A 10,737-nucleotide genomic window follows, 5' to 3' on the forward strand; every position below is an offset into this window, starting at 1 on the left:
ATCCTGCTGGAAATAGCCATCAGAAGATGGATACACTGTAGTCATAAAGGGATGGACATGGTTAGCAACAATACTCCGGTAGGCTGTGGGGTTTAAACAATGCTCAATTGGTACTAAGGGGCCCAAAGTGTGACAAAAATACATCCCCCAAAACCATTACACCACCACCACCAGCCTGAACCATTGAGACAAGGCATGATGGATGCATGCTTTCATGTTCTTTACACCAAATTCTGAACCTACCATCACAGCAGAAACCAAGACTTCTGCTACTGTAGCCCACCTGCTTCAGGGTTTGACGTGTTGTGCATTCAGAGATGTTATTCTACACACCTTGGTTGTAACAAGTTGTTATTTGAATTACTGTCTCCTCTGACATAAACAAGGCATTTTTGTCCACACAACTGTGGCTCACTGGATATTTTGTCTTTTTTGGACCATTCTCAGTAAACCCTAGATGGTTGTTCGTGAAAGTCCCAGTAGATCAGCAGTCTGTGAAATACTCAGACCGGCCCGTCTGGCACCAACAACCATTCCACTTTCAAAGTCACTTAAATCCCCTTTCTGATAGTCGGTCTAAACTCCAGCAAGTCATCTCCACCACATTTTAATACTTAGACTTAAATACTTAAGCATTTAGCAGACACTTTTATCCAAAGCGACTTACATTGCATTCAGGCTAACCATTTTACCTAACATGTGTTCCCCGGGATTCGAACCCCCAACCTTTCACTTGAGCTACAGGTTTAGAACATCTAGATGCCTAAATGCATTGAGTTGCTGCCATGTGATTGGCTGATAAGCAATTTGTGTTACCAAGCAATTGAACAGAAGTACCTAATAAAGTGGCTGGTGAGTGTACATGTATATTATAAACGCTGTTAAATATTCTGGTAACACTTTACAATAAATTTCATTAGTTAACTAATTTAGTAAACATGAACTAAGACAATAAGAACAATAATTTGACAGCATTTATTTATGTTTAAGTTAATTTAAAATATATATATGTTTAAGTTAATTCCAACATTAAATGCATTATTCAAATCAAAAGGTGTGCTTGTTAACGTGAATTAACAGTGAACTAAAAGTGAACAACTGTATTTTCATTAACTATCATTAATAAAGATTAATAAATATAATACAATACATTTAATACAATACATGTATTGTTCGTTTGTTGCTTTAACTAATGAAACCCTGTTGTAAAGTGTTACCAATATTCTATGGGTCTGTAGTATATTAAAATGATCGAAAAATGTTTCGTCTCTACTTACAACATTAGGCTAACGTCGACATCGACAACATCAACTCACACATTTTGATTGAACTTGCTTCTACAGTAAAATATAATTCGCGCCTTTATTTTGAAACAAATCGTCACGTCCGGATCTTTTTCTTTTCTTTTCTTCTTCTGCACGCGTTTGAAAAACAGAGCGCGTTTACAACATAGACTGTATGGTTTTCAGTCAGACCTTAAGATGATGGGAAGTAGTTTTCTGAGTGCAGACAGAGCTCGCAGTCCTCCGGTGAAAGTGTTGTCCAGCCAGCTGCGTGAAGGGACAGAGCGCCAAACAGCAGGCGGAAGGTCCGAGTATGTTATCAGACCACTGGGCCCCGGTGAGCAGCGCTCGTTACCGGTGTCCGTGGTCTGGATGCAGGGGACTGTGCTGGAAGTGCAGTCCGATCACAACACCGTGCTCATTCTGGACGAGACCGGGAACTTTGTCGTCAGCGGCATTAATAGCGTGCCGAAGGGAAAACCCTGCCTGAGTGCTGGTTAGTAGCTTTTTCTTTTTTTTTTTAGGTTTTCTGAAGACAAAGAGAAAAATATACAAAATATGAATAAAATACACGGTTAGTTTTTCTGTTTGCGTATATTACATGTTTTTTTATCCTCCTGAGACACAGCTATGGAGTATTTGTCTCAGTAGTGGACATTGTATTTTAGTGAATTTCTCTGAGACCTCACATGATAATAATTAGTAATTACTTAAACCGGATTAATAATAATTTTCAAATTGTTTGTCATAAATCAACATCTCAGAAACGTTACGGGGCTTCAAATCAATAATTGAATGTCCACTAGAGGACACCAGGACAAAAAGCATGTTTATTATGCGTTTTGGGAGACATAAGAATTGAATAGGGGGAAAAATATATATATATCAACATTCTTATGAAATATTAGATATTATTATGAAAGTCTGGCGAATTACTGTTCCCATTATTACACTTCTTTTTTCAACACGCTGTAATATGCTAATTAGATACTGTGTATAGATTACATTGTGCTGAATGGGAAAACTAGTTATGCAATTTTTAAACATTGCATAAAGCAATATGGTATATCAAATCATTTTATGTTTTGTGTAACAGTTGAGAACCATTCTTAAACGAAGTTTTGTATTAAAAACTAATATATATATATATATATATATATATATATATATATATATATATATATATATATATATATATAATATTATTATTATTATTATTTCCATTGGTTTTGTCTTTTCATAGTCTTTTATTTTTTCTTCTTTTTCTGATTCCTTGTGTCCTCTACAGAGGACATAACATATGAATTAAATGTAATTCACAAAGCTTTTTATTTCTGTTTCTCAGGAGGATATGACAAAAACCGCCACTCATGAATATTAATTAGGTCACGTGAGTGACAAATTCACAAAGTAAATATTTTAAACACTGAGGTATTCTTCTAATTTTCTATTTTTTTAACCCACAGGTAAATACGTCATGGTTATGGGTGTCATCCAGTCTCACAGTCCAGAGCCGGTGCTGCGTGCTGTGAAGATGGCAGATCTTTCTGAAAATGCTTTGATTCACAGGAAAAACTGGATCTACGAAGTAGAAGATCTCCAGCAGATTTTGCCTTAAATCTTTTATTTGTTTGTGTCATGAGACTGATCTGGTTGTTTTTGTTCTGGTGCAGCATTTATAATATTTGCCAAGCAAACAGAGGGAACAAACAGAAATTGCATTACATGCACACGATAGGACTTTTGAGTGTGAAAGCATACACGTATTCATTTATTTAATCATTTTCTACATACATTTGATTAAAGAAAGAAGAACTTTTGCACTGTAATTATGTATAAATGTTACACAGATGTCTTCACTAGTGTGAAATAAAGTTATTTTTATTTTTATATTTTTAAGATTTAACTTTAAGTTAAATCACAGTTTACAATGAAAAGACAAGTACGTTAAGGTAGGCGTGTGTACAAATACACGTCAGTGTGGCACAGATAATGAATTGACTCTGGCTGAAGAATGATAATAAATATAGAGTCGATGTGTCACACAACTCCTTCACATGTTCTGCAGCTGGTTCACATTCTCCTATAGACTCCTAAAGCACTGCTGCAGTTTGGACAGTGGTGGGTCACATCTTTCAGACTGTCCACACAGAAGGGAATCAGGCAGCAGCCGTAGATACAACTAGAACATGGGAGATGAGAACAGAACAATCAGGGGAGTGTTTGAGCAAAAGAAGAAAACCATAAGAGTGTATATTATGTAATGCTTCATCTAACCCAAAAATGGCAAGGCCTGCGCAAGAGAGCCAAGCTAGTGCTCCTGATGTATACTCCAGGCGAGTTATCACGTTCTGTGCACATACTGGGCAATGCGCTTGCACTGGAACATTCCCAAACACCAGACCAGGCTGAACGTATACGGTCTGAACAGATACTTTAGGACAAAAACAAAAAGCTTAGAAATACTGTTATATACAATACATAATGTTTATTATTATTCAAAGCCACAGGTGTCACACATTTACTGTTTAAATATTAGGGTTAAAAAAAAAGGATCAATGTGTATGAATATAAATTTTAGTCAATGGAAATGTACTTTTTTACAAAAATAAAAAATATAAATATGGTAAATAACTAAGGCTAATGGAATATTTTTTTTAATATAACTGTTAAAATATGTAATGTGAAATACACTGAACAAGATTATAAACGCAAAACTTGTTTTTGCCCCTATTTTTCATGAGCTGAACTCAAAGATCTAAGACTTTTTCTATGTACACAAAAGCCTATTTCTCACAAATATTGTTCACAAATCTGTCTAAATCTGTGTTAGTGAGCACTTCTCCTTTGCCGAGATAATCCATCCACCTCACAGGTGTGGCATATCAAGCTGCTGATTGGATAGCATGATTATTGCACAGGTGTGCCTTAGGCTGGCCACAATAAAAGGCCACTCTAAAATGTGCAGTTTTATCACACAGCACAATGCCACAGATGTCACAAGTTTTGAGGGAGCATGTGACTGGCATGCTGACTGCAGCAATGTCCACCAGAGTTTTTGCCCATCAATTGAATTTTCATTTGTCTACTATAAGCCATCTCCAAAGGTGTTTCAGATCATTTTTTAGTACTTCCGACATTCCTCACAAACGCAGACCATGTGTAACCACACCAGCCCAGGACCTCCACATCCAGACCAGCCACCTAGACAGCTGCTGCAACAATTGGTTTGCATAACCAAAGAATTTCTGCACAAACTGTCATAAACCATCTCAGGGAAGTTCATCTACATGCTCGTCATTCTCATCGGTCTCGACCTGACTGCAGTTTGTCGTCATAATCAACTTGATTGGGCAAATGCTCACATATGATCACATCTGGCACTTTGGAGAGGTGTTCTCTTCACGGATGAATCCCAGTTTTCACTGTACAGGGCAGATGGCAGACAATGTGTATGGCGTTGTGGATCGGCAGGGTTATGATATGGGCAGGCGTATGTTATGGACCATGAACACAGTTGCATTTTATTGATGCCATTTTAACTGCACAGAGATACCGTGATGAGATTCTGAGCCCCTTTGTTGTGTCATTCATCCACGACCATCACCTCATGTTGCAGCATGACAATGGCCCCATGTTGCAAGGTCCTGAACATAATTCCTGGAAGCTGAAAACATCCCAGTTCTTGCATGGCCAGCATACTCACCGGACATGTCACCCATTGAGCATGTTTGGGATGCTCTGGGATGCACACGACAGTGTGTTCCAGTTACTGCCAATATCCAGCAATTTCACACAGCCATTGAAGAGGAGTGGACCAACATTCCAAAGACACAATCAACAACCTGATCAACTCGATGTGAAGGAGATGTGTTGTACTGCGTGAGGCAAATGGTGGTCATACCAGATGTTGACTGGTTATCGGACCCCCCCCCCCAGACCCCCCAATACAGTAAAACTGCAATTTTTAGAGTGGCCTTTTATTGTGGCCAGCCTAAGGCACACCTGTGCAATAATCATGCTATCCAATCATCATCTCGATATGCCACACCTGTGAGGTGGATGGATTATCTCGGCAAAGGAGAAGTGCTCACTAACACAGATTTAGACAGATTTGTCAACAATATTTGAGAGAGATAAGCCTTTTGTGTACATAGAAAAAGTCTTAGATCTTTGAGTTCAGCTCATGAAAAATGGGGGCATTTATTGAAGTGTTGCATTTAATAATTTTGTTCAGTATATTTGGCAAATTAAAATATTTGTATTTAAAATATGATTTATATAAAATATAAGTTAACTGTTTGAATGTAAATGAATTATATGAAAATATATTTAAAAGTTTTAATGATATTACAAATATATTTAAAGAATAATTTTATAAATTAATACTATTCTTTTTCAAATTATATATATAGTTATTCCTTTTATAAAAAAAAACATTGTCTACATTCATATAAATTATAATATATTGTATTCAAATTGAATTTATTCAATATCATTTCTTATATTAAAAAAAAAAAAAGCCAAAAGGACAAATGCAGAGCTGAACTACATGCAGAGTATGAATAAAAAAAAACTTAAGTATGCTCGAGTTTAACTGGAAAAACCAGATTCAACCAGATTCTGCTTTTAGCTCGTCCAGGTTGGTTTTTGTGGTTAATCAACAGCACTGCACTACCAGTTGATGTGGTGGAAGTCAATCAGATTAGTCTTTATATAAATCTCTAAATCATTTGTATCTTTTGAGTGAGATGTACAACTTTTTTTCTTATAAATTCTTGAGTTTTAAATGTGTGACTGATAAAAAGCCATAGTGGAATAAGAGTAAGGGTCATTACCAACAGGACTGGTGACAGGTTGACCTTGTTGGGGTGGTGGGGGATACATCGGGCTGTAGGCTTGTGTTGGATATGGAGGCACAGATGTCTTCATATCAGCTGGAGCATAGGGCATTGGTCGGGACTGTGGGTTTGATCCCAATGCCTCCTCATACGATGGAAGAGGAGGGTGTCCCACAAATGCGGAGGTCTCTTGTGGGGGTGCGCTTGCCATCGCCTTAAGGGGTGCTATAGAAACATAACAACAAAGAGCTTTTTAGTAAATACACGGTTATTATTGTAACGTTATTCATAGTCTTGCCCAATTATTGGCAGGTCATAAGTTTTCTGAGGCAGAAAACGTCAAACTACAAATACCACGTTCAACGCGAGAAATAAAAGTTCTCAGAGTTGGAACTTAACACCTCGAAACAACAAAGCGACGCTCGAACTACACAAATAAACTGAAAATAACTTGGAACGAATAAGACTTACGGTTAGTGTAGTTTATAAGAGCAGACTCACACACGAACCGACAAAAAAACTTTCCTGCTGCTTAGTTTTGTTTCGCGCTTGCTGTATTTCCGCAACAGAGATGAGTGGGCTGGACTCTCTTATAAGATTATAAGATCAAAGACGGACACTTGAGACCACACGAGCTGTACATAAAGTCAGAATGTAAGTTGGACCTCAATAGATTTAATAAGTAGCGATTTAGATGTTATTTTTGAGAAATGGGAAATACAATTAGACGTTCCCTCAAGTTCCGCGATTGGTCACATGAGTAGGCAGCGATATCGATCATATAACTATAATTCAGCTTTGTGTATACTTATCGTATATTATTTTCTATATTTAAACATATATATATATATATATATATATATATATATATATATATATATATATATATATATATATATATATATATATATATATATATATATTAAACGTTTTATATATCAATACATAACTTTTGGATTGGCTAGCATGTGTGCAATTTATTTCTGTTTTTCTTTCTTTCTGTTCTTTAATCAAAATAAAACTATTTGTAATTGCATAAATATAAAGTATCAGTAGTACAAATAATAATAATAATAATAATAATAAAGAGTGCATTTACACTCCCTTTCTTTTAAAGACATGCAAGAAAAAAAACGTAAAAATAATTTATTTATTTAAATGTATTATATTTATTATAATGGTGTGACTGTTTTGCATTTTGTATTTGTAACTTTTTCACCCAAAGGGATGCATATTTTAAACATGGCTTCTGCATTATCAGTGCAAAACGTGTGCGTGATATAATAATATTTAATGTTTCATATTCATAAATAAATAAGTTAATCTCTTTCCATTCGTCTGTGTATGCAAAACAAATGTCTCGCCTCTGGTCTTGCATAGGAAGACCACGTCCGCCTGTGTGAGCGCCTCCTCTACTGGTTAACTGTCTATGGTTAAAACACCATTTCTTTTAGGCTGTTTGATTGGATATGAGTCCTTTTTAGTCGTGATCTCATATCCTGTACAGTGAAAAGCTTTATTTATTTATTTATTTATTTATTTGATCGGCTCGGCCTGGAAATGTAAGTGTCTGGTTTTAGATATTATGAGTTATAACACAACAGCTGGATCTGGAGACGGACGGAGGGTTTCTGAAGCTGGGCGTCAACTCTCGCGACATGGTTCGCAAAACGTACAGAAGCGTTATTCTTTGATTTAAAAAGCAGCCTAGTTTGGGTAAGCTTTATATGTTTTATCCTTCATTTCATAACAGTAACGTTAATTGTCCAGTATAAACTGTCTCAATTCTTGTTTGGATCGCATAAAAATGGCTACTGTCTTTCTGTTCGAAAAAAAAAAATACTGATGTAACCACACTTACCGCAGTCGTTTTCGCAGATGTTAGCTCTGTGTTTTATGAACGTCGTAAAGCCTTCAGCGGTCGCGTTATAGCCAGCGGATAACGTTAGGCCTCGTGCCACTCGCAAGATGGAAAGTCTTTGCCAAGATGCTCTTCTCAAATCCGTTGCATAACCTGTGGCTTCACGAAGGCAACCATGACACGAGCAGTAAAAGCTGGTAAAACTGTATGAAACGTTTCCCAAAAAATGAGAGAGAGTTGATGGGAGAATCGAAACTTTGAAACAATTGAACCATTTCCTTGGCAAAACGATTCACTGTTTCGAAATGGTCGAAACACCCACCACACGAAAACCAAAAAAAAAAAAAAAAAAAAAACATAAAAAAAAAAAACATTTTACTAACCAATTGCAGATGTTAATTGCAAGTCTAATCTTTTAAACGCTATGAATTATTTAATATTAATTGTTATTAAATTGTAGATTGTCTGATTTATGGAGAGCTTATTAATCAGGCCAATAAGAAACTGTTAACTACCACGTTTGCTTTTTATTATACAGACATGTCATTAAAAATGTCCTCAACTATAAAACTGAAACAAGATCAGGTAAAACTCTGTTAGAGACATTTTCTAAACGTGTTATGATGTAACGAAAGCTGGCTGAAATCACTTGAGCTTATTGTAGCTCATCCTGGTTCTTCTGTGTTTCAGATGTAAACCTACCAGAACTCTGCAGAACTGGACTTTTGAAGGCCTGTGGTTGAGCTTCTACTGGCTGACAGGATGTCTATCACGGACCATAGCCCCACCACCGGGGTCGTCACGATTATTGTAATACTTATTGCCATTGCAGCACTAGGAGCTTTAATTCTTGGTTGTTGGTGCTACTTGCGACTGCAGCGCATCAGTCAGTCTGAAGACGAGGAAAGCATTGTCGGTGAAGGGGAAACCAAGGAGCCCTTCTTACTGGTCCAGTATTCGACCAAAGGCCCGCGGGTGGAGCACAAGACCAAGCTCACCCCTAACGGCACGGAGAGCCACACCTAAGTCCATCTCCCTTCGCAGTGCATACTGTGTAGTGGGTCGTGTTTCAAAGCAACCTACTGCATGCAGTTGTCTAGTTGCTTTCACGTGATTTTTTTTTTCTCGCCCATTTTGTGGTGGTAGAGCCCTGTTATAATGTGAAATCAATAACTGTCATAGTTTTTGTGCAATGCTATTTGTAAAGCCGTAACTAAGTTCTTAAGCTAAATCAAGACTGATTCTGTTTCTTTGGTGATTTTACTTTATTTCTCTTCCAGAGCTGGCTCTGGTTTTAAAAAAACACAAATTTTAATGGAATGGTTTCACATCCATGTCAAAGTCTTCGATGCTTTTGGGGCTTTTTTATCCAGTTCGTTCCATTTACTTACTTACTTAAAAATAAAGGTTCTAAAATAATTGGTTCCATGAAGAGCATCTTTCCATTCCACAAAAGGTTCTTCATAGTGGAAAAGAGGTTATTTTAAGAATTGTTCACTGAAATGTTTTTGAACAAAAAAAAGTTCTTCTATGGCATGGCTGTGAAAACCCATTTTGAACCTTTATTTTAAGTGTTGAATTGCAATACAAAATTAACATGTTTTTCATTACAAATGAGAACTTTAAGATACCATAACTTGCCAAATTATGTAAACTGGCTTTCGAAAGCTCTTACATTACATTTATAAATCATAGTTTTATTAGCACTTTTTATCTTCAATGTGACATGCACGTGATTTTGTAAATAGCATTTGCTGGTTCTGGTTTAAACCTGCTAGGAAACCACTACAAGAACAAAAGCCAATGACTGAGGTCTTTTTATTCTTGCTGAATTCTATTGTGATCAAAGAGGCGTTTGTTTTTTTTGTGGTTGAGCACATTTCTCCATTATGAGAAGTCATATGAAAGTGAAAATATTATTTTTCTAGATGGCTTAATGCGCAACATGGATACTGAAATGTCACCGATTTGAGTTTGAACGTTTTCCTCAACAGTTTTTTTTGTGTGTGTGTGTGATATCGCAGTCTTCGCTGTTTGTACATGCAAGATGAAAGTGAAAGAAATGATTTATTTTTATACAATATTCATGCAAATATTGTCTGTAGAATCAAAATCAAGTCAGGCATATAGATGAAGCCTGAAAATGCTAGTGATTTCACTGATATCAGATGTTTAGGATTCTGTCGTACATTTGTTTGTGTATGATGTGCTGTTCAATATAAAGAAGAAAAAAACAAGGACAGTACATGCATGTTACATTAATCTGCATAATTGAGAAAAAGCCATTTTTAATCAGTAAAAGGCTTAGTATATTGCTTCTGTCACTCCAGCTGGTGTCTGTCCAGTGTTTGATAGTACTGAACAATAAAACCTGTTAGGGTAATGCCCGCTTGTGAGTTTAATGTGCATTTGCAACTTTTCTATACTGATGTAAAGAACTCTTGAAATATTATGCATAAGTGATAAGCATTTATAGGCCATTTACATCGCAGTTGAGCGAAGTAACCTTCACAATAGTTTTGTGGTATGGTATATATTAGTCATACTGGTTTATGTTAGAAACACTTCCTGTTTTTGGTCCAAAACCCACACAAAAGGTATAATGAGGACCTACTTAATTCAACTAACCTAATGCAGTTTCCCCCCTCCTCTGTTAGAGCTCTAGAAGATGAACACAGTATTTACTGGAATCGCTTGCTGCTAGTGTATAACAACACAAAGCAGATGGAGACATTTCAGCCACATTTAACAA

At 36.4% G+C, this 10,737-nt stretch overlaps 3 protein-coding genes across 6 annotated transcripts; 2 read left to right on the forward strand and 1 right to left on the reverse strand.

Moving 5' to 3' along the window:
* Positions 1–1,375: 1,375 nt before the first annotated feature.
* On the forward strand, positions 1,376–3,466 carry rmi2 (RecQ mediated genome instability 2). Its single transcript, XM_026212540.1, has 2 exons — positions 1,376–1,779; positions 2,750–3,466. The coding sequence occupies exons 1-2, from the start codon at positions 1,482–1,484 to the stop codon at positions 2,899–2,901; spliced, it is 450 nt and encodes a 149-aa protein (XP_026068325.1). The 5' UTR covers positions 1,376–1,481; the 3' UTR covers positions 2,902–3,466.
* LOC113049846 (lipopolysaccharide-induced tumor necrosis factor-alpha factor homolog) lies at positions 3,144–8,334 on the reverse strand. 2 transcript variants are annotated; one of them, XM_026212527.1, is made up of 4 exons: positions 7,986–8,334; positions 6,122–6,349; positions 3,561–3,717; positions 3,144–3,465 (listed from the first exon to the last, which is right to left on the reverse strand). In XM_026212527.1, exons 2-4 carry the CDS (start codon positions 6,333–6,335, stop codon positions 3,357–3,359), a joined length of 480 nt encoding a protein of 159 aa, XP_026068312.1. In that variant the 5' UTR covers positions 6,336–6,349; positions 7,986–8,334; the 3' UTR covers positions 3,144–3,356. The 2 variants fall into 2 exon arrangements, with proteins under 2 accessions (XP_026068312.1, XP_026068302.1); XM_026212517.1 differs by lacking the exon at positions 7,986–8,334 and adding an exon at positions 6,596–6,736.
* LOC113049857 (stannin) lies at positions 6,665–10,379 on the forward strand. Of its 3 annotated transcripts, none has more exons than XM_026212553.1 (2): positions 6,665–6,778; positions 8,676–10,379. In XM_026212553.1, the coding sequence occupies exon 2, from the start codon at positions 8,748–8,750 to the stop codon at positions 9,009–9,011; it is 264 nt and encodes an 87-aa protein (XP_026068338.1). In that variant the 5' UTR covers positions 6,665–6,778; positions 8,676–8,747; the 3' UTR covers positions 9,012–10,379. The 3 variants fall into 3 exon arrangements, with proteins under 3 accessions (XP_026068338.1, XP_026068331.1, XP_026068345.1); XM_026212546.1 differs by lacking the exon at positions 6,665–6,778 and adding an exon at positions 7,521–7,840; XM_026212560.1 differs by lacking the exon at positions 6,665–6,778 and adding an exon at positions 8,478–8,570.
* The last annotated feature ends 358 nt before the right edge of the window (positions 10,380–10,737 follow it).

The sequence above is a fragment of the Carassius auratus genome, chromosome 3, assembly GCF_003368295.1.
Source record: "Carassius auratus strain Wakin chromosome 3, ASM336829v1, whole genome shotgun sequence".
Lineage (NCBI taxonomy): Eukaryota > Metazoa > Chordata > Actinopteri > Cypriniformes > Cyprinidae > Carassius > Carassius auratus.

Excerpts from the sequence above, each read along its gene's own strand:
- rmi2 (XM_026212540.1), top strand. The coding sequence starts at position 1,482 with ATGATGGGAAGTAGTTTTCTGAGTGCAGACAGAGCTCGCAGTCCTCCG. Across the intron at positions 1,780-2,749 it reads AAAACCCTGCCTGAGTGCTG|GTAAATACGTCATGGTTATG; the intron begins GTTAGTAGCTTT and ends TTTAACCCACAG.
- LOC113049846 (XM_026212527.1), bottom strand. The coding sequence starts at position 6,335 with ATGGCAAGCGCACCCCCACAAGAGACCTCCGCATTTGTGGGACACCCT. Across the intron at positions 3,718-6,121 it reads ACCTGTCACCAGTCCTGTTG|TATCTGTTCAGACCGTATAC; the intron begins GTAATGACCCTT and ends TTTGTCCTAAAG. Across the intron at positions 3,466-3,560 it reads GCAGGCCTTGCCATTTTTGG|TTGTATCTACGGCTGCTGCC; the intron begins GTTAGATGAAGC and ends CCCATGTTCTAG.
- LOC113049857 (XM_026212553.1), top strand. The coding sequence starts at position 8,748 with ATGTCTATCACGGACCATAGCCCCACCACCGGGGTCGTCACGATTATT.